The sequence below is a fragment of the Vidua macroura genome, chromosome 4 (assembly GCF_024509145.1).
Source record: "Vidua macroura isolate BioBank_ID:100142 chromosome 4, ASM2450914v1, whole genome shotgun sequence".
NCBI lineage: Eukaryota > Metazoa > Chordata > Aves > Passeriformes > Viduidae > Vidua > Vidua macroura.
This window is the reverse complement of record NC_071574.1, coordinates 7,812,154-7,833,631: the sequence shown is the minus strand read 5'-3', so window position 1 is coordinate 7,833,631 and position 21,478 is coordinate 7,812,154. Positions and strand designations below refer to the sequence as shown.

The window sequence follows — 21,478 nt, the reverse complement described above, 5'->3', positions numbered from 1 at the left end:
ATTTGTCCCAAGAGTGCTCTCTTAATTTTCTGCTTAAGATTTGACTGTAAAAATTTGTGACTTTTATGGTAGTTTGGTTTAATTGTACTTCTGTATTGGAATATACCGTGTATCTGGAGATGAATGCTTTATTAACACTGTGTAGATATTGGAAAGAAAGCTAATCCAAATGTATACTTTATTCAGAGGCAATACCAAAGAGACCAATGTACAACAATTTTAGAGGGGAAAACACAAAAAACCAAAACTTTTTGACACAGATGTTTCAATAAATATGAGTGCTAAAGGATGGCACAGTGGTGTAATGATGGATTTCTAATTTCCCCCTCTTTTTAAAACATGTAGCAGGATGTATGTTCTCTTGGAGAGCTTGGAAGTGCTTCTCATTAACTGTTCTGGATGCTTGATTCGGTAACTTCTCGATCTTTTTGCTCCCAAGGACTAAGACAGTGAGATTGAAGTAGAGGACTTATTCTGAGATGCACCAAGTCATTGATTGCAGAGCAGTTGGCAGACACTCAGTTACTCTCAGAAATGTGGGCAGAGTGCTGCTGAAGTTCAGATTTTTTCTTTTTCCTTACCAGTTGTAACTCTGTTGAGCTTTATTATTGTAATAATAAGCTACTGTAACTAACAAGACTGCAAGGCTGTGACACAAGTGACAGCTCAGTTCAGAAGCAGTGGTGTTTGTACGGGGGAAAAGTGATTCTAGATGAGATAGTAGAGGACAATTAATTTAATCTTCCTTTGGAGAAACTGGAGATGACCTACATTTTTTTAATTTAGTTCATATCTTCCTTTCCCACACTTGGACTAATGATAAGCTGTAGTTCTTTTAGAGCCACATTTTAAACATGCCTGGGTTTGGTGTCTTTTTTTTTTTTTTTTCCTATGCAACTTGAGAGCTATTTCTGGTCCGCAAACTTTCTGTGTGTCTTCTTTTACTCTGATTTTGGAGAATTGCCTTTATTTAGTCTTTGAAAGAGTGAGGAGTGTAAATTAGGAATACTTTGCTGAGCCAATACTTTGCAGCACTGATTGTGTGGAAGAAACTTTGCAAGGCAATGTTAGCATGCTGTCCTGGTGTTTCTTCTAATGAAAATGTGTGCTTTGCCTCAGGGACATTTGAGCAGGCATCTGTTCATACAAATGCAGCAGAATTTGAATTTTCTCACACACAGAAACCCATAAGGCTTCACAGAATCAAATTATATAGTAACAAGATTGCAGTAAATACGTAAATGATGAAAGAGAGGCAGAAAAATAAAAAGAAGCAGCAAGTAATTCCACAAGCAAGGGAACTTACAAATACTGGCTTCCAAGAATTTGTGGGTTGTGGTTTGATTCTCAGATGTCTTGCAAGTTGCATGCTCTGATCAAGGCTTTTTCTGAATCTGTAATGTTTATAACATCTTTCTATCAAGTGAATTTATTATGCACAAACTACTTTTCAGAAATTTTCTGCATAGAGCATGAGTAGAATTTTGTTCTTCCTTCCATCCTGCAGTTCTCGTGAAATTCTCTGTAGCTTCATAATGATGATAACTCTGTTCTGTAAAATGTATTGAAATTGGTCAGGGGGTTGATAGTTGGTTTGGAAGGATGGAGGGACAGACAGGTAAACATCTGAAACTGACTGTATTAAAATAAGAAATAAACATATTCAGATATGAGGGTAGCATAAGTATCTTTTCTCAGAACCCAGCTAATGGTTTTGTCAGATGAGATTTATGATGAACTATATAAGTACTTTTTTTAATGCACAGAAGCTGGCTAGGCCAAATCTGAAGCACAGAGTTTCATATGAAAATAAATAAGTACAGACATAGACATAAGTGAAAACCCATGTATGCTGTCTCCTTGAAGCAAATAAGTATAAAATATACCAAAGAGGAAATTTTTAGTGAGGTAGTTTGAAAAAATGCATATTGAAAACAAAGAGAACATCTGTATTCTAAAACTAAGTTAAGAAGTGAGACTGTCAATGAAATTTTACACTGAGTGGTCTGACAAAATTTGGGAATTCTGAAGTCCACAAAAAAAAAGATGAATGTGACAGTTATATGGATTTTGATTATGATGAACAGACAAAAAGTTTATGAAGTTATTCTGAAGCTTGTGGAATAAACCCTGTTATCTGCAGAGAAAAACTAAGCTTAGTTCAGTTGAGATTGATGCAAACAGCAGGATTAAAAATATCTATAAAATAGGGAGATAATGGAAGGATACTTGTGGAAAGTTGTACTGATGTAAAAGAGAAAGCAGCTTCTGTGTGACACCAGAATTGTGGAATTCTTGGTTCTTTTTGAAAGTCAGCTTTTTCAGAATTGAGGGTAGATACTGTACCAGGAGGAACATTTACCATTCTCAGTGTAAAGAAGAGGAGAGAATGAAAAGAGTACCTTGGGAAGTTTTTCAGAAGCATTTTCCCACCTTCATTGCAGCTGCCACATCACAACACCCTTTGTTCTTACAACCAGTTTGTGAGTGGGAGCAGCAGCCACCAGTAAAAATACAAAAAAGCAAACATGGCAAAAAAGAGTATGAGACCTCCCAGGACCTCACTTGTCACTGTTATTTTAACTCTCTTTGTCCTTCCACAGGCTGGAGAAATGGAATGAGGGTCATCAGTTAGTTTTTGCAGGCTCTGATCCCTAAGTAAGCTCACTAAAATAATTCTAAAGGATTCTAGAAAGTACCTTTCATTTCTGTTAGATAATTTACCCTCTTTATTAGTTAAAAAAGTTTTGTATTTTTTAATGCTGTGGCTAAGGTCAGTCAGCATTATGAGGAGTAGGAAGATAGTTTTTCCATCTAGGCTGAGGTGGTTTAAAGGATGCTTTGTGTGTCATGTATCTCTGCCACATAACAGAGACAGCTCTTGAGTTGAAGGCAATAGATGTTGGAAATGTCAGTCCTGGAAGGAAAAATTTTAAATTTTCGTGACTCACAGTTTGTGTCAGTGCTTGTAAAACATAAAAGTGACCCATTTCACAGACTGAAACTTTTGCAGGTAGATGGGCTTTTTTGGTAGAAGTTAAGAACACTAAACTGACATAGATTGCCTCTGTTGCTCACTGTCTTTTGTAGAGAGGTAGAAACATTGTCTCTGAGCAATCACATTACTGGTTTGCAGGTGTATGAAATTTTTTTGTTCTTCTAGCCATCGGGTAAATAGCAAAAAAGGACAATGCACACAAAGCTTTCTCCTGCCTTGAAATAAAGGAGGAGCAATATACAACTTAAATCCATTCCTCATGCCTTTTTTCTGTTTACTTTTATCATCTCCTCAATATGTTCAGTCAAAGCAGCAGGGAAGATTTCAGGATGTAAAGAGACTAACTCAATCTTCTCAGAGAGCATTGTCACACATTTACTATTATTTCTGATACAGTTTGAGGATGAAATGTTTTAAGTAAAATTCAACCAAGTCTCATTCCATACCATGCTCTTAGGCTCTACCACAGAGCACTGTCAGAAGACTGTATTTAGGTTTATAACATATGAACATAGATTTATATGTATTCATACAGGCATATATGTCACAGAGACAAAAGCACACAAAAAATACACAAACAAATTTAAAGAACCTTTTTTTAAATATACTTCAGAAGATTTGTGTGAATGTAAACATTCGGAAATTTGTGCAGGAGAAGTCACTGTAGGCACTAGCATTTTGACCTCTTAAATAAAACTATGCAGGATTACATCTTTCACTGGAAAGGAAATGGATGTTTGAAAATTTGTGGCATTTTGATTACTGCTTCTTAGCCTAGCACAAAAGATGCTATAAATTGCCTAACAGATTTGTGCATGAGACATATTATATATGACACCACACTATTGAGTTCCACCATTTAATGAAAGGCTACCTATTAAAAATTTTTATAGGCAAACCGGGAATCTCTTGCCATGTAGCCTTAATGGATGGAAATAATAAGGAAATCATCAGTTTACATATATGCAAGCAATAGTTTCTATATATTGTTAATAGCATTTGTATGGTTAACAATGCTGATAACCCATTAAACCCCATTAAAATCTTTGAGTATTGTGTAAGACAGAGAACTCTGTAAGAAATAAGGCACAAAATATCCTTCTGCACATCTTATGGACTTCCACATTTCTACATTCACTCTGACTATAACCTCATGTTCACAATGTGAAAACAGAGTGCATAGCTGCTCTGATAATAACCATATTCTCAGAACACTTTGGACAGCTTTAATAATGTTTCACTATGTTCCACTGACCCTCATTTCAACTTAGATTTCATGCAGCTATAGTCTAAATAGATTAAAAGGTTCCTATAGTTTAAGAATTAACATGTCAGGTTAATAAAAACACATTGTAAGGTGCCCATCTGTGAGCATCTTCCATTCTTTTTGCTGATACAGATTATGTTTATTTTGTACAGAGCATTAGAATAAATAACACAGTATAGTACTGTATTATTAATACCTCTTTTTTTTGGTATTAATCTGTGCTTAAGTGCCAAATGTTGATGCTGTTTAAATGGTCTCTTCCTGTATTTGAATACTGAAGTGCTACAAATGTGAACTGCCCGGCTAACGTCCCGATCCATTGTAACATAGGTAAAATGCTGGTGTGGACCAAAACATTTTCTAACATAAACCTGAAAAACAGCAACAACAACAACAACATGCAAAACAAACCAGTGAGTGGACTTTATCCACCACAGAAATAGAACTTAAAAGACAAATGGGCAGAGAGAAAATATAGTCGCAGATAGATTCCATTTTGATATCTTCTCAGGAGTTCCAGAGTGATTAATTCTAGGTGACAATCAGATAAAAAGATTGCATTGTACCAGTCACAGACACTGAACAGTTCCTGCCTGCTTCAGAACAGCAAAACCACCTGTATAGTTCAAGCCAGGTTTTTTGTGTCATAATCACATCAATATCCTTTTCAGAGGCAGAATTACCATCCAGTGGATCTCAGTTCACAGGACATCACAGTTACACTCACTCCATCTACTCAGTCACCTCTAGAATTAGGTACAATGGTGTACATGTCTGAATTTGTTATGGAACAGTCACTGGGCTTCCTGTTGTAATAGCTTTGTAGTGACTTTTATTTTCCTGTTTCATTCTGAAATGGTGTGAGTCCTTGATTTTCAGTTTATGCTGTCTTTATGGCTGCTTCGGTCTGTGTTGTGATTGTTTAGTTCTTGGTTTTTCCACTGAATGCTGGTTCCGTTCATGGGCACTGAAGTCACCAAACTCTTAGACTGGGAGCAGCAACAGCAAAGACATGACTGAAAATGAATAATAAATAAATAAATAAATAAATATTAAGACAAATCTCTCAGTTCTATGCAGATTGCTTGCCATATTTTTCATTCAGAAATGACAGATAACAGATTCCAGCTGAAGGGAGTGTTAGCTATATTCAGGGAGATTTTTATCCTAGGACATAAACAATTCTTGTGATTGAACATCACAAATGCAGAAAATTAGGCCCAGACTGTGCCTCTTATTTACAAATAACTGTCACTGTATGAAAAGGGAAATTTGTTTGACTAAGGTAAATAAGTTGAGAACTGACAGAATTCAATACATATTGTTAGGTGCTGGGTTGATTGTTCTTTCCCCCTCTTTATCATTGTACTTGACAAACTTAGGGATCAGCATGCTGCTTAACATGGAAAAGAAAAGAAGAAAAATTCCCTAGCCTGTGGCTTAGTACTCTTCTCACATCTTAGAAAAAGGCAAAATTATTTTGGAAAAGGTTCAGTGAACATACTGAGATGTAACATCTTGCACAGTTAGGAATAGAAGCTGATTTCTTATTTTTCATGTAAAAATGCTCCCTTAAAATAGTTTGTAAATCTGAGCAGGCTACAGACAAACAGGTATTCCCTCAGTCTAATAATTCTTCACATTTTTCTCAGAAGTTTGAATTCTGCCTATTCTCAGACTTAAAGTTTAGTGGTACAGTCCTGTCATCCTTTGTTTTTCATTTCAGATAAAGCTATTTTAGTCTTCCATTTCATTACTTTCTTTACTCTGGTTTTTGGGTTGGTTTTTTTTTTTTTTTTTTTTTTCCTTTTGCTTCCTGTGTCCTTTAATAAATGGACAGGGACTTGCAGAGGCACGTTGTCACAAGGAAATTATTTTATCCTTAAAATATGTTTGCATGTGTAGGAACTGGAAAATGCAGGTAGAAGACATAATGCATATTTGATTGCCAAAGTCAACTCAGGTGCTTGATTTGGTATTCAAACTTGAAAATTTCAATCATTTATGAAATTGTTTAATATGGGCAGCTTGGTGTCATCAAGAGTTGAAAATTGTTACTGAGCAAATTCTATTTCATGTGCATGCCACGTGCAGATAAATAGTATTTACAAGAGCTTGTCTATCTCAGTTTACACATATGAGGACTATGTCAAACTTATTTATTGGTTTAGTATTTCAGATGAAGTGGATAGTTTCACTTTTGTCTTGGTCCATGTGCTATGTGAACTGAACTGCTAGTTGCTAAACCAGACAATTTATATTCTTTCATTCCTTTGCATGCTTCTTCTCCCAGCTGTTAAAAGTAGGTAACAGCCAAGTGGTTCAATACAGTTAGTTAACTGGACATAAAATCTTATCAAGAGAAGCTTACCTGGAAACAGTTTTTAAACTTCTTGCTCACAAAATACAGAGCTATGGGGTTTATACAAGAGTTCATGGTTGCCAGGTTGATGCTGATGTAATCCAAGGGCAGCAAGAAACTAGGCAAGAGGAGGACAAATATTTGAACAGTTCATATGCTACAGAAGCATCCATTTTCCTTGTGGTTACAGCCTCTTCTGTCACACAAATTCATTCTCTCTTACCTAACTCCTTCAATCTAATCTTCTACCATGCCATGTCTATAATAACCTCTCTCACAGATGTTCAAAAAATCCAGAGCAAAGTGATTGAAATAATGACAGACAACATTTGTTGAGATTATGCTACCCTATTAAAACTGAAACCACTGAAAATGGGTGCAGCTTAAAATTAATGAACACCACAGGTGCATTGCACAGTGGCATTCCTCATAGAGATTCTAAGTGTACAGCATTATATTTTTTCAGTACAAACTATTGGCATAGAAAATGAAGTACCTGAGCAGTTCACATCTGCTGGGGTCTTTTTCATTGTATACCATTTTCTTCAAAATCCGGCTCAGATGGAGAGGGAACCAGCAAAGAGCAAAAATCACGACTAAACAGAAAACTGTCTTGGCAACTTCTCGGCGCTAGATAAAGGAGATAAGAATGTATACTGAGTGCCCAGTTCATACTAGCAGGTGATTGTAGTTAGTAATGTTGGCAGCACAGTCAGTAATATAGATAAATTATCAAAGGATTCCCAAAGCGAAGCTTTCAGACTACTTGATGTACTACTCTTTTTTTATGGGGTTTGTCATGTTCTTGATCCTGGTCATTCTCAACAGAATCTGCTCATCACTGAGGCTGGAGCAGCTGGGCACACAGGTATTGGTACTGCTAGAATACTGTAGGATTGTCTCTGATACAGTGTTCTATAAAGGGATACTGCCCAGTATCTTGATTTTGCTATGTGATCCTTACTATGTGATCTTGATGTTCTCAGGTAAATAGTTCCTCGACAAACATTTCAGAAATGTTGTTATTGCAACTTAATCTTGTAATACTTAGGAAATAATTGCAATTTAATGCTTTTTTTTTATGTGCCTCTAGAGAGTTACAGATATTTTAGGGGATTTCTGACAACACATACCAGCGGTGTTTGGTAGGCATGGGTTTGATAAAGAGAAGCATATGAAGGGGTAAGGATTCCACTGGCCTGTAACAGTGACAAGCACTGCTAGGCTCTGTCATGAAAGAACTTGAAGTCAAATAGTGATTCCAGTCTTGTTAGGCTTTGAATAAGACTATTATAGTTTCTTTTTTTTATAATGGCAGCTTTTATCAAAATATTAAAATATTTGTGATTAGATTAGACATTAATGTGGACAGGGAGGGAGGGAGGAGGGGGCGGAGAAGGGGGGGAGGAAGGAAGGAAGGAAGGAAGGAAGGAAGGAAGGAAGGAAGGAAGGAAGGAAGGAAGGAAGGAAGGAAGGAAGGAAGGAAGGAAGGAAGGAAGGAAGGAAGGAAGGAAGGAAGGAAGGAAGGAAGGAAGGAAGGAAGGAAGGAAGGAAGGAAGGAAGGAAGGAAGGAAGGAAGGAAGGAAGGAAGGAAGGAAGGAAGGAAGGAAGGAAGGAAGGAAGGAAGGAAGGAAGGAAGGAAGGAAGGAAGGAAGGAAGGAAGGAAGGAAGGAAGGAAGGAAGGAAGGAAGGAAGGAAGGAAGGAAGGAAGGAAGGAAGGAAGGAAGGAAGGAAGGAAGGAAGGAAGGAAGGAAGGAAGGAAGGAAGGAAGGAAGGAAGGAAGGAAGGAAGGAAGGAAGGAAGGAAGGAAGGAAGGAAGGAAGGAAGGAAGGAAGGAAGGAAGGAAGGAAGGAAGGAAGGAAGGAAGGAAGGAAGGAAGGAAGGAAGGAAGGAAGGAAGGAAGGAAGGAAGGAAGGAAGGAAGGAAGGAAGGAAGGAAGGAAGGAAGGAAGGAAGGAAGGAAGGAAAATAAAAAGATGAGGGTTAAAAAGATAAACATGTTTAAATTTTAAAGTCATCCTGCAGCAGCCAGCCTGAGAAGCTTAGTGGGCACTGCATTTTAGGACGGTGGATTCCCCCACCTCCTAGTACATACCATTCCAGTTCTACTGGGTGGAGTAGCCTGTGTGTGGCCCTAAGACACACTGTGTTGCAGTCCCAGGGCCTGATGAGGGAAAAAAGTGGAGAATCTGCACAAGGGGAAGATTTTTCAGTCAGCCCTGATCTGGAATGAACCGGCAGAGGAGGAACCTCTGTGAGAACTCACTCTGATGCAGAGAGGACTGCTTTAGGGATTCACATCTGCGAACATGGAAGTTAAAAGAGTGGAATTTGAAGGGCTGATATTAATGCAGGGGGAAAGCTCCAGACTCTTTTTTAAAGTCCAGTTAAGTGTTAAACATGAGCCAGCGCTGCCAAACCAGCAAAGAGACCTAAAGGTTCCATTAGCAATTTTGTTCTGTGATCATTTGTTTGCTCTGTTCTCCTGTTGCTCTTTTCAAAGCAGCTACAGCAGTGGTACTGCAACAGTGCAGTAACCCTGAGAAACAAAATTCACTCTTTCTAAAGAGGTTATTCTCCAATTGCTTTTTATATGAAACTACAGTTACATATCAAAGAGTGCCAAAAGGAGGGAGGATCCATGGAGTGATATCTTTATACAGAAAAAGAAACATTTTTGGCAAATCTTTGTAGTTAAATTTCAAAGCATTTAGACAGCAGTGATTTGAGGTCAAAGAGAAGGAGGGCATAACTGTCAGAATAAGAAAAGAAAGAAAAGGGTTAGTTTCCTGAGCATACTGTCTTCAATGCCTCCTTATACAATGATTTAGTCTTTTGTTCCAGGTTTAAATGAATGCCTTGACATCATAAATAATCCACATCCTCACTTTCTCCTTCTGTAGTTTACTGTATTCAGGTACACTTTGAAATATTTCTAATGTAACCCACAGAGAGAAGAACAATATTTTCAAGCACTGTTTTTTTCTAATATATTTACCTGCTTCAGGTGTTCACTGAGAGCAATTCTCAAGTTGCTGTTTCTTCTGTTTAACATTTCACAAGTCATTAGCGTATAAAAGATGGCAGTACATGCCAGCGGCATGCAGAAATAGAAACCAAACAGCCACCAATCCTTTGCATCTTTGTAAAACTGTAGATAAGGAAAAGAGAGCAGATATTTTCTTATGATTGAGTGCAAAATACCACAGAAAGGCCTTGGAAAAGCATGATAGTTGGTACACTGGTATCTGTCTGTTTGTTTATTGTTGATCTCTTTTTGACCCACATCAAAATAGGAATTGTGGCAGTGCAAACATTTACAGATAGCCTGCCTGTGCCTTTGTTGCAATCTGTCTCGGGTTGGAACTAATTATTTTTGGTAGTACTTTCTGAACATTTATATTCATTCATGAAAACTAGAATACAGCTGCATGAAAAAGACCTGCCAAAATGTAGACAGTGTCAGTCTGAGATAACGAATCTTACTAAAAGCCTGTCTCAGGAAATGCCATTTACCTCTACAGCTTCTGTCCTGATGCCAAAAAAGGAAAATTCAAAATGTCTTGTAAGTTTAATCACCTTTTGTTATCAGTGAAAAGGTTGGCAGTTGGTTTGCTTATGTACTGGGCAGATAGGAGCCACTTCATAAGTGTTTGTCTGATATGTGCAAAGCTTAGGGATGGCTTCCAGTGGTACACTTACTTTTAACCCCTTGACTGCCATTTCCACCATTTGCCTTTTGTGGGACAGTGAGGTATTGGTAGAATAGCAATACTTTACTCTATGTAATTTTAAGTATTAGCTGTGATGTAAGCAATGCTGTAAGTTAATACATTTATGTATTGTGGGGAATACTACATTTGAGAAAACATTTAAAATAGCTCTTTTCTGTAAAGAGGATCGTGTTTTCAGACTTCAGAAAATAATGTATCTTGGTTTTTAACTTTTATGCTCAGCCAAAATTATGCACTAAAATATAGCATTTCAAATACTTCCTGTGTCTAGGTTATTAGTATAAAAGGGATATGTCACTCTTTCCCCCAGCTTGTTTGTTCCTAGAGGATGTGCTCTTGTAACATCACAGTTCCCGCACCAAATGTCAAAATTCTTATGCCTGAGGGTTTTATGAATCCTGTTTGAAAAACTCAAACTTTTGACATCGTGTTTACATTTAAAATCAAATAGCACTAAACTTTGAAAGATGAAAAGAAGCTGATACAATTAATATACTGGTGTTTAATAATGTTACTTTAAAAATCTACTTCAGTTACATTAGGAAGTTGATTTACTAAGAAAAGGGGAATGCTTTTGATTTTTTTTTCCCTCTGCCCCAACACAGCTGCATACAGAATTTGCTAGTTTAGATTATGCTGCTGTTTTCTAGGCCACAATCCAACCTCAGTCTGGGACACTGTGTTGTGTTGATTAACTTGTTTCCTCCTCCTCATTAGCCTCCTCCCTGAGAAGGGGCTGCAGTCTCCTGCATAGCTGCACTTTGCTTGGGGGCAGAATTTCCCCCTTTGGGAGCAAAGCTTTTGCCAGCAGAAAACCAGAAAACAATATGCCTCGTATTTGAGGAGTTTGTACTGAGGGCAAATGTAATTACTGCTCCTTCTGCAGAGCAAAGGATTACAAATACATGGAGACAATTATCTTTTCCATGGCAAATTCCTCCAAGTCAGCCTGGAATCACGTTGGCTGTGCAGCGCAACGAGATGTGGACTACGTGAATCCATTCCGTGTTTCCAAGGAAAACTGTGTGTCCTACCAGTGTTCCAGCCTCCATGAGCATTGCCTGCTGGTCAAGAAAACACACATAAGGGCTGTGTCACAGCCCTGACCAATACGTCACTTCTGGATGAGGAGTTGGCCTCGTGGAGTTATAAAACCTACTCTAAAATGTCTGTAAATGATTAATTGAGGAATCTGAGTTTCACAAAGCTTACATCAATGCACAAAAATGGGTTGATTGAAGAGAAGTAGACATAGTAGACATTCTTTTGTTTGTCTTGAAAGCCCACATGGAACTGGTTTTCTACAGGAAATGTGCATTTTAAACAAGCTTCCTAGTGCGCTCGGCCTCTTGGGAGTCATGGTCTAGCATGAATATTTTAAATCTTTCAAAGATAGCTTTAAACATGCATAAAGCTCCTATTAAACACCAAAGTTAATAATAAATACTTCCTGAAGTTTAGTAATTGTTTATTGTGGTGTTTGTGGTAGTAAATACTATAGTTAAGGTTAAAATGGTATTTCCGCTTTAATCTCATGTTTGTACTTGCTTGCAACACATTGAAACACAAAGCTCTCCATTTTGACTGACACATCCAACATTTACTCTCAGCTTGGACATAACTGCTGGTTTGTTTCCTTAAAAATCAAACTGCTGTGGGGAGATCGGTACTTCTGAATTACACTGAGCAAGTAAGGGATACTACTTCCTGCTAGGAAAACAAACCAAGCTACTCTACTTAGAACATTAAGAACAGAACAGTAATCATTAAAGTTAGCATGCCTATGAAAGACCTGAACAGTAATGTTTTTGAGAAAAGGGAAAACTATTCTTTTCCTTAGGGAAAAAGGAAGTGAAGGTTGTCCAGGCACATTTGAGGAGGAAAAACAGCCATTAGAGAAGGGAAATTTTGCTGCAGTGTGTAATTCATAAATCACAGTCTTATAACTGCAGTATCTACAGTCATATAAGCTGTGGCTTCAAGAAACAAAAATATAATAAACTATAATAAAATATAATAAATTCCACTCCGTCTTTACCTGCATTAATTATTTCCTTTAGGGAATTCCTTTTGTCTTCTCTTTCAATTATCTCATGCTCTTTTGGCCATCCCTATAGTCTATGTAACCCTACAAGAGTTGGGGTTGTTCCTCTGAAAAAATAATTATCCACATTTTTTATTTTCTAAAATTCCTAGCTCCACTTTACCTTATCCTTCCCAATTCTAGGCCAAATTATGTTTTGATTCAATAAAAGGAGAACCACCAAATATTCAAAAAAGAGAAACTTATACTCTACTATAAAAAATTCTAGTCCAGAAAAGAATACTGAGTTTTTCTCAAGACTTAAGACCTAGTGCTATCTGCCTTCTCTGCAACAGATCAGAATATTACTCTTTCTTTTTCATTACTGGATGAATGGTACCTGGCTTTTCACTGTATTCAGAAATTTAAAAAATTAAGATATTTTCTCATTGTAAGGCCAAGTGGAAAACCACTATGCCCCTATGCAGTAATCTATTGATTCTGTAGTGACTTCTCACCTGAGCTGCTTTGCAGAAGTTGATGTGGGTATTGACAGCTGTTAATCTTCAGGAGCGCAGAGGGTGAGGGGTAGGAAACGTGCCAAGGCAGCCTGGCGTGTCTCAGGCACTCCTCTTGCAAGAGGAGCTGCTGTATCCAATGGCAGCTAGCACTGCACAAGCGCCTAGCTGGAGGTGTGGGTCTGTCAGCTTTGTAGTCATGATTTCTTGTAAACTAAAGGATTATTTTTTATTTGACTTTAATGCATGTAGCATGGCCCCACCCTTTTCTTTGTGTGCCAAGAGAGCTGACTACTGCATACAAAAGGGTGACTCATCATGGTAAAACATGTGTTTTGACATTTACAAGCTCCAAGGTGTTGTACCTTGAAACTCATAACCTTTCAAGGCTCTGGTTACCCTGATACATCTCTTGATTGTACTTTAAGCAGGTGTGAATTGCAAATGTCTGTAGTAAGAATTCTCAGTAGCAAAGAAATGAAAATGCAGTAAAGCCCCATTTAATCTCTCTGGCTGAAAGCAGAGACAAGTCACTGTGAACATGGGATCCTCTTTGCACCAATTCACATTAGAATACATTTTGCAGTTTAATGCATGAATAAACTCTATTATCATCCAGTATCTTAATTGTCTAACCCATGTACTGTGGGTTCCAAAAAAGAGAAGACAGGATGTTACTTACCAACATGAAGTCGTTTGTAGGTTTGAGCATGCAGGTAACATAACTTGCATCCTTGTATTTGAAAGGTACCACGGCGAAGCCAATTGCTTCTGGGATGGCCAGTATGAAGGACAGAAGCCAAATGGAGAAAATTTCAATGGCAGTGATCATCGGGATTCCAATCCCCTGAACACGGCTCCAGGACGCAACTGCTCTGTACCTGAAAGAGACAGGTGTTTCCAGCCCGCGGTTTCCTTCTTAAAAGATCACGGTTCAGTGTCATATGGCAAGTCAATTCCTGAAGCTGACACCTGAGACTTGTATTACTTGTTTTTTCTGCCTATTCCAGGGCCTCTGCCAGCTATCAACTTACCTAGGACATAACAGGGCACATCGAGGGGTGGCGAGCAGAGAGCCGGATGCTCCTGTTCTGCTTGGGTGTGGGATTGTGTGGAATTCTGCTGGGTGGACTGCACTAATGATTTCTAATGAAAGTAGACAAGCTTTGTGAGGACAGACTTTATCTTTCACTAAATAACTGCCATAACAGAGGAAAAAAAGCTTCCAGGCACACAGCCATTCTAACAGATACAAAACATCCATCTCCTTCAGCTACCTCAGCTGTAGCAGCAGTGCTATCCAAATTGAAGCTGTCAGCTTCCAGGCAATGAAAAACCAGGAAAATACTTTTGGTGAAGTGTAAATGCATTAGTTCTGTTCACACTGTTCAATGAGCTGAGAGGATTTTTCTCCTCTAGCTGTCTCTCAGTTTTCAATGAGCTTGTAGAAATTTATTAGCCTTGAGACCTCAATCTCTCTGTCAGCTCTGGTCAGAAGGTTGTAAAATTATTCAGAGAAGACTGATAGGCATAGAATACAGAGTGCAATCCAGTCCATAAACTAAATTTTCAGTAGAAGATTTAACTGTTGTCCTACAATTACTGCAGTAAACTATTTGCTTAGCATTCCCATCAATTTAGCAAAGACAGAATCAGTGGAAAGAACCAGTATTATTTTTGATCTTGTAATAATCTGAAATTCATTCTGGAGAGCTCTCTGTCATTAATGATGTAACAGCTTGTGAACTGCTTATTTTGCTTCCTTAAAATAATAGCACCTTCCCATTTGGAGTGACAGTACTGCATGGATATATCATGGCATCCACTGACGAAATAGTTTTCTTTGGTTGAGGATAAAAGAAGTCAAGAAAAGTTGTTCATCTGCTTAAAAAAATATCAGATTAAAAAGGGAAATGCTGGATTTGGAATTTTTGAGATCACAGAATCACAGAATGAACTAGGTTGGAAAAGACATTTTGAGATCATCGAGTCCCACCAAGACGGAAGGAATGAAGAGCTTCTGAAGGAGAAAAAAAACATTTTTTTGAGGGCTACAGGACCTAGGATACAGAGATCAGGAAAATTTTATTATTGAAAGGCTTTCTCAGTCCTCTTTTAACCAATACAGTAACACTGGATTCACACACAAATCATTTATTCTGATTTCTTGTATCACACCCTCTTTTTAGTTTGGAAGTGTGCTTATTAACTAGATGGAAGAGTTGGGAATTCCATCCCCTGTAGTCTCAGTCTTAGGGGAATGACAATGCCTGAATACAAACCCAGGCTTAAACCCCTCACAAAAACTTCAGCAAGCATTGTTACAACATCACTGGAAGGTGTCAGGGCCTGCCATCACCCCTGCAGAAAAGAGACTGGAAAGCTTTGCCTTGATATCTACAGCAGTGTCTTGCACAGCACAGTCACAGGTGTACTATAGACAGGCTCTCAGAGCATCTTTTCTACAGAAATGTGTGTAGAAACTCTTTGAGCATAAAAAAGCAAATAGTAGTAATAATAATAGTACTAATAATAATTTTAGTAGTAATAATTTTTCAGGTGGGTGTTCTGTGGGTTAGGTAATATAGAGGATCTTTGTCTAGCCACAAACCTCCCACAATCAAGAGTGAGAAAGTACTGCAGGGTTTATTTCCCTCATACTTGGAAAACATAGGATGTCTGCCAGGGACCTGACATAAAATACATGCATAATGCATTGCATTTAATTCCTTTCTCTAAAATCTGTGTGAGATTTGTCTAACTTTCCTTTTGTTCTGTTTATTTCCCTCTTGTCTCCAATCTTGCCTAAATTGTTCACTTTTTTTTCCAGGTCAGTTCCTGTCCTCTGCTTGATGTTGTGGCTCCTCTTCTCTCTCCCTTTTTCATTTCCAACTGCTCATGCATGTGCTGTCAACTTGTATACATACACACAATTAAATATTTTGCACTCCTATCCAGTTATAATATGCTTAAAGCATTTCTTTCAGAAGGGCATCTTGTCTGGATCTGAGAACATCAGTGGGTGCTTTTGTTCTCCTATTCCTTTTAACTTAGATTAGAAATTAGGTGTTAATTAGAAAACTAAATGTTCAAATGGCCCCACAATATAGCAAGTGTCTGTTCTGGGAGTATCATCCTTTGTAAGAGTGAAAAGCAATGCAGGAAACATAAGGGACAAGATCAAGCATGTATGAAGCAGTCACTGTCAAGATGAGTGCCAGAACAGTTCCTGAATGTCCCTACTGCTGACAGTTGCTGATAATGAACTCTTCTGCTTCATTATTAGCAACCATAGCTGTTATTCATTTTATGCAAATATCTTAACACAATAAAGCTCTTAGAGTTTTATTTTAGTGGCAAAATCTCGACTAGTCTCATGCACTTACTGTGAGTTGGTCCAGGTAAAAATATCTACTTTAGGATTACTGTCCTTTGCAATGTGCTATGCAGAGGGGGCGAGAAGAGAGTGTATACACGTTAAATGAGAGCCATGTATTCACTTTTCTTCTTCAACCCATTTCTTCACCAAAATCATTATGCCCAAGACATAAGCAAGAGTAGAAACTCAGGCAGGGAAATATCCTTCCTCTTAGTCACACTCAAGCACTGTTTAGAAAAAGAGTCACACTGTCGTCACCATCGTGACCTAGAGTTTAAAAATGCCTGAGGGGCATCTGAGGCAACTTCGAAGTGAGCTTCCTCAGAAGGCTGAATGGCTGGCTTTCTGTCAGCCTCTTAAAACCCTCTCCACATGTGAGTAGCCATTGTTCCCCTTGGGCATGCACAGTTAAACCTTAATACAATGTCAGGGCAAGTCACTCCAGGGCAGTGGTAATGAGGGGCATTTCACAATAGGATGTAGTTAGCACAGGGATTTTCCTGATAGAAAAAAAAGAATCCTGTTCTAACTTAAGGCTGTAGTCTTCAACAGGGATAGAGAGTCAACAACAACTAAAAATATGGAGCTCTGGATTCACTCTACCGATTGACTCTGTCTTTTATGTGCAGTATATAGGGACCCAAAATAATTACAAAATAACATTCAGGAGCTTTTGCAAGAATTAACTTGCCTACAGAGCAGAAACAGTCCAGCCGTGACAGCACACTATTTAATGTTTACTCATTTTCCATTCTAGAAAGCAACCATTAGCTGATGAGGAATTTTGTGTTAATGTGCCCAGCTTCCAGTGTCCAACCTAACTTGGAGGTGCTCTGAGCTGTCATGGTGATTGAAACTAGATTCAGTTCTTGTTAGCCAATATCAGAATCTGGCTCTATACATCTGTTTCCTAACACACATCCTCTGCAACCACTTACTAGAGTAGCAACAGATGATAAAGAATATGTCCTTGGCAAAGTGTCTAAGCTAAGGGAGGAAATTAAATAGTCTGTGTCTGATCCCATACCAGACTTTATATTCAAATGGAAACAGGATTTGGTTGTTCTGAGGATTAGCAAATTAGTCCTTGTAAAAATATGTATGCATCTACAAAAAGGTAGCTTCAGATGAGTTAGTTCCAATCTATAAAAATGTATATAACAGTGGAACTTCATCTAGTGAAACTGCAGTTGTCTGAATTTATCTAACAAACTGTCTGTTTCATGTGCTTGATCTATGATTTATTCCTTAGAGTGATCCATGGGATTTTATTTAATGGTGGGCAGATATTGTTTGAGAAATAGAGCTATTTTTGTAGTTATCAGATTCAAAAAATGGAGGTAGAACACTTGCCTGTATTACCTTATTTTTAATTTTTTAATTTTTTTTTAAATTTATTGCTTTGGCTAATGAGGTACTAATGCAGTAAGGAACTGTATTTTAAGTATGGGTACTACCAAGTGATTTATCCACTGCAAACCTTATACATTAGCTTTTGCTATAAAGCCAAACCAAGAATAATTTTAAAGCTTCTTTGAATCCCTGTACTAATACACATCCTGCATTTTATTTAACAGTATTTTCTGTATTTAGAGGTACTGATATTTTGGAGTAGAGCAAGATCAAGTAACTCAAGACATAAAACTAACTTTTACAGAAGTCAAGTGTTCATCTGCTATTGCAATTTATGTTTTAAGAAAACATAGCAGAGGCATTAATTTTCAAACTACCTATGTCAAACTATCAAAGCAAGTTTCCAACATATTTTTCAGTAGAGCTCTGTTAGTTTTGAAAGTTATCAGAATAAACCCTGTTTACTGTCCATAGGCAGTGAGTTGAAAAACTGATTTTTAAACCTAAAGATTATGATCTTGTTCAAATACAAAAACCCCCCATGAGTTCATATGAAAGAAAGAAATATGAGTACTAAGTCAAACCCCAGTAAATTTTTGTCTGGTAAAAGAAGTTGAAATACCGCTTTACCAGAGCTTTTAGGTACCTTTAAAAAACATGCAAAGTTCATTAGCCCAAGGACTTCTAATATTATAATTTGAGCCACAGATGTGGTGCTTGGCATTAGCCAGAATATAAAAGACCAGAATCTAAGTTATATCTGTATTGTAATTTGCCTGCTAAGACCATGCTTAGTGCTCCCAGATTTAGAAAATCTGCGTGTGCAAGAACAGTGGCAAAAGAGTAAAATATACTGTACCTGTCCACACTAAGGGCACACAGGTTAAGGACTGTGATTCCCACTGATGCCTTCTGGATAAAGGGAAGGAATTTGCAAAGAAACTGTCCAAATTCTGTATTTCCAAAAGGCCACTTCTGAGCGAGGAGCTAAAGAGAAGATACAAAATAATCAGAATATTTAAACAGTAACCTAGCAAGTATGTCACAACTGTAGTTATTTCTTGTCTTAGACACAGCCAGTGTAACCCTGAGTTCTCCATACCTCAAGCATATCCCTAGTACTGAGTGGATCTGGGAACTATCTGCTACTGTGGAAGCACAGAAGTTGAAAGTTTACATAAAATGTTGACCTTGTGCTGTTGCAATAGTAAATTGCATTGCTAACATTTTTTTTTTTTATTGTGAACCTGCCAGCAGTACTGAATAATGAAAATCTAACTCAAGCCTGTCATAAATGGTTATCATAAATGGGCTGCCATGTCCCAGAACCAGGCAGTCAAAACATAACTCAGGGTCCATAATGAAATACCTCAGAGCCAAGTCCTGATGCTGCACGCAAGTAGATTCTTGTCATCGTAAATGTACCATTGTGTAACTCATGGCAATACTCAGTGCCAGACTCTGAGGAGTGTGAAGAAAACACTGTGCATGCATAATTTGTTCCATATTCCGTTTTAAAGGACAACCGTGCAAACACGTGGGCTGTGCTTCAAGGCAACAGAAAGGCATCCATTGGAAAGATGTGAGTGACTGAGGCTTTGAGCAGTATTTCCAAGGAGGCATTTACATAATAAATATTAGTACAGTGATTCATGTGCACACTCGTGAAGAATTAGCATGTAAGTATTTCTAGCTGTAACTGTAAAAGCTTTGAACATGTCTTGGAACTGGGCTTTGATAGCAAGTATACATACAAAATACAGGACACAAAATTATTCAGGATAATCAAATCTGTGACTGGCTGCAGAGTCACAGATGATCACCCTTGTGCTGACAGTAAAATGGCAGATTACATTCAATGTAAGTAAGTGCAATAAATGAAAAATTATTGAGTCCATACAAAGTACTGAGCCCTAATTTGGCTATTTTAACTCAAGTAAGGGATATTTCAACCCTCATGAATAGTTTTATTGAAAAAATGAAGTCACTAAACCTTCTCACTCTTGCACTACCATTTTGTTCATCTTCTTCTCTAAGTCTCTTTTCTAAGCTGCTGAGGCTTTTTTTAGCGGTAGAATGTTCATGTTTTGAGAGTCAGCTTTGCAATCACAAAGACTAGAAATATTTTTCATTAGCAGCTTAGGTCCTGGAACTCACTTATCTGGTAAAAGTGGGTGTATTCTAGCTGTAGAATTAGAAAAACAAATTCTGATTTTAACTCAGGACTGTAGTATTCAAAGTAAACATTTTATTTCTATTTAAATTAGTGTTAAATTGAAGTATGCTAATAATCACTACCTTTAGCAATACAAATGTTAACTGTGGGAAGTTCAAATTCACATCTGTCTTTATCTCAGTTAAGGTAGGTGTTACCTTTCTGTTTTTTTCACAGCATGAGTTTTTCAGAGAACTTAGCTGTAGCATATGGATGTTTATCACAAAATCCTACCTAAGTAGGAATTAACCTTCTCCTCATAATCCTGCTGTGGATGTTTTGCACCCCCTCTATTTTGTAGTCATTCATCACAATGCTGAGTTACTTGTGATTTTGTCCCCCAAATGGTACCCCAAAAATGCTGGAAGCAGCTATGCACTCCATATTGTCTGTGTCTCTCTAGGACTATATTAATGTCATTTGATTACTTGTATTCCAGGACAGATTTTAGCAACTCACAGCTTTCAGCCAGCTGGGTGGAAACTGTGGATCAAACTTATGTGTGCAAGTACCTTTGGTATGGTATCCCAGTTTAGGATAGTCACATTTGATGAAAGGAAATCCCCCTTTTCTTAAAAGGTTAGGAATTGGATTGCTAGGATTGGTGATTTAACAGTAGTCAGTACCTTCAGTAGCAAAAGTGATAAGTTTATATCTGCAAGCTCTTGGTTAGTTCCTCTGATTCTATCTGTATTTATAGACTGAATGAAATACATTTAAAGCTCCAGCACAATTGTTTTCCAGACAGGTTTGCAATAGTTTAACAAATGTTTGCAGAGCATATTCTGCATTTTACCTAGAACTCTCATACGAAATTTTAGTTTTTATCACAAAAAAAGTTGAAAAAAGAAGGGATGATCAGGACCTATAGCAATTCAACCATGTTGTAGTCACATGGAATTTAACCTCCAAACTCTTGGCTGGGTTTGGGTAAAATCAGAGTAGTTCTCGGGCTAGGAAAGCTAAATTATAAATGGCACTGCCATGGCAAAGCAGCTCTAGCAGACTTCTGTCAATCCCCTGTGCCAACCAGAGCCCCAAAACCCATTTATCATTATAGATCACGCTTTAAAAGGCAACTGAAAGCCACCTATTCATTTCTGTGCCCTGACTGTGGCTGTAGCTACACCAGCAGTAGAAATGAACAAGCACTTTGTAGTGACTGTAAAACTCTGCTACTACAAGGCAAATATTAGCTTCAAAAAGAAAAGTGTTGTACTTGAAAAAGGTTCACTAACTCATTACTCCTCACGGGGAAGCTTTATCACGCTTCCAGCATGTACGCTTCTACCCGCACCCCAGGAAGCTCTCCTTTCTTGAGATTAAAAGTATTTTATTCCTTTTGTTTCTTACACTTTCCACTAATTGAAGTAATTTCAGTACCAAATCATTAGACATTCTTTTCAAGTGGATTTTAATCAAAATCCCTGGGACCAGAAATAAGGTTTTTTTTTGATTTCAAGATTCACTTTGCAATCATTTCTGGGGGTGTACTCCATTATCACTCCACATCAGCTGTGCATTCATTACTTCCCCTTGAATCAGGTGCCAACTTTTTTCTTCTGCAGATATTTTTAGTCAGCAAATCTGGTCCTGTCTTTAGTTTTACTAATTTTTGCATCAAAATAAG

General features: G+C 37.8%; 1 protein-coding gene across 2 annotated transcripts in view; it reads right to left on the bottom strand.

Moving 5' to 3' along the window:
- Positions 1–161: 161 nt before the first annotated feature.
- EDNRA (endothelin receptor type A) overlaps positions 162–21,478 on the bottom strand; it is a 36,571-nt gene continuing 15,254 nt past the window's right edge. For both annotated transcript variants that reach the window (XM_053975768.1, XM_053975767.1), the window contains exons 3-8: positions 18,493–18,620; positions 13,584–13,782; positions 9,625–9,777; positions 7,124–7,257; positions 6,637–6,745; positions 162–5,281 (exon numbers count right to left, since the gene is read on the bottom strand). In XM_053975768.1, coding sequence (XP_053831743.1) covers positions 5,141–5,281; positions 6,637–6,745; positions 7,124–7,257; positions 9,625–9,777; positions 13,584–13,782; positions 18,493–18,620 — 864 coding nt within the window. In that variant the 3' untranslated portion in view covers positions 162–5,140. The remainder of the gene's footprint in view (positions 5,282–6,636; positions 6,746–7,123; positions 7,258–9,624; positions 9,778–13,583; positions 13,783–18,492; positions 18,621–21,478) is intronic.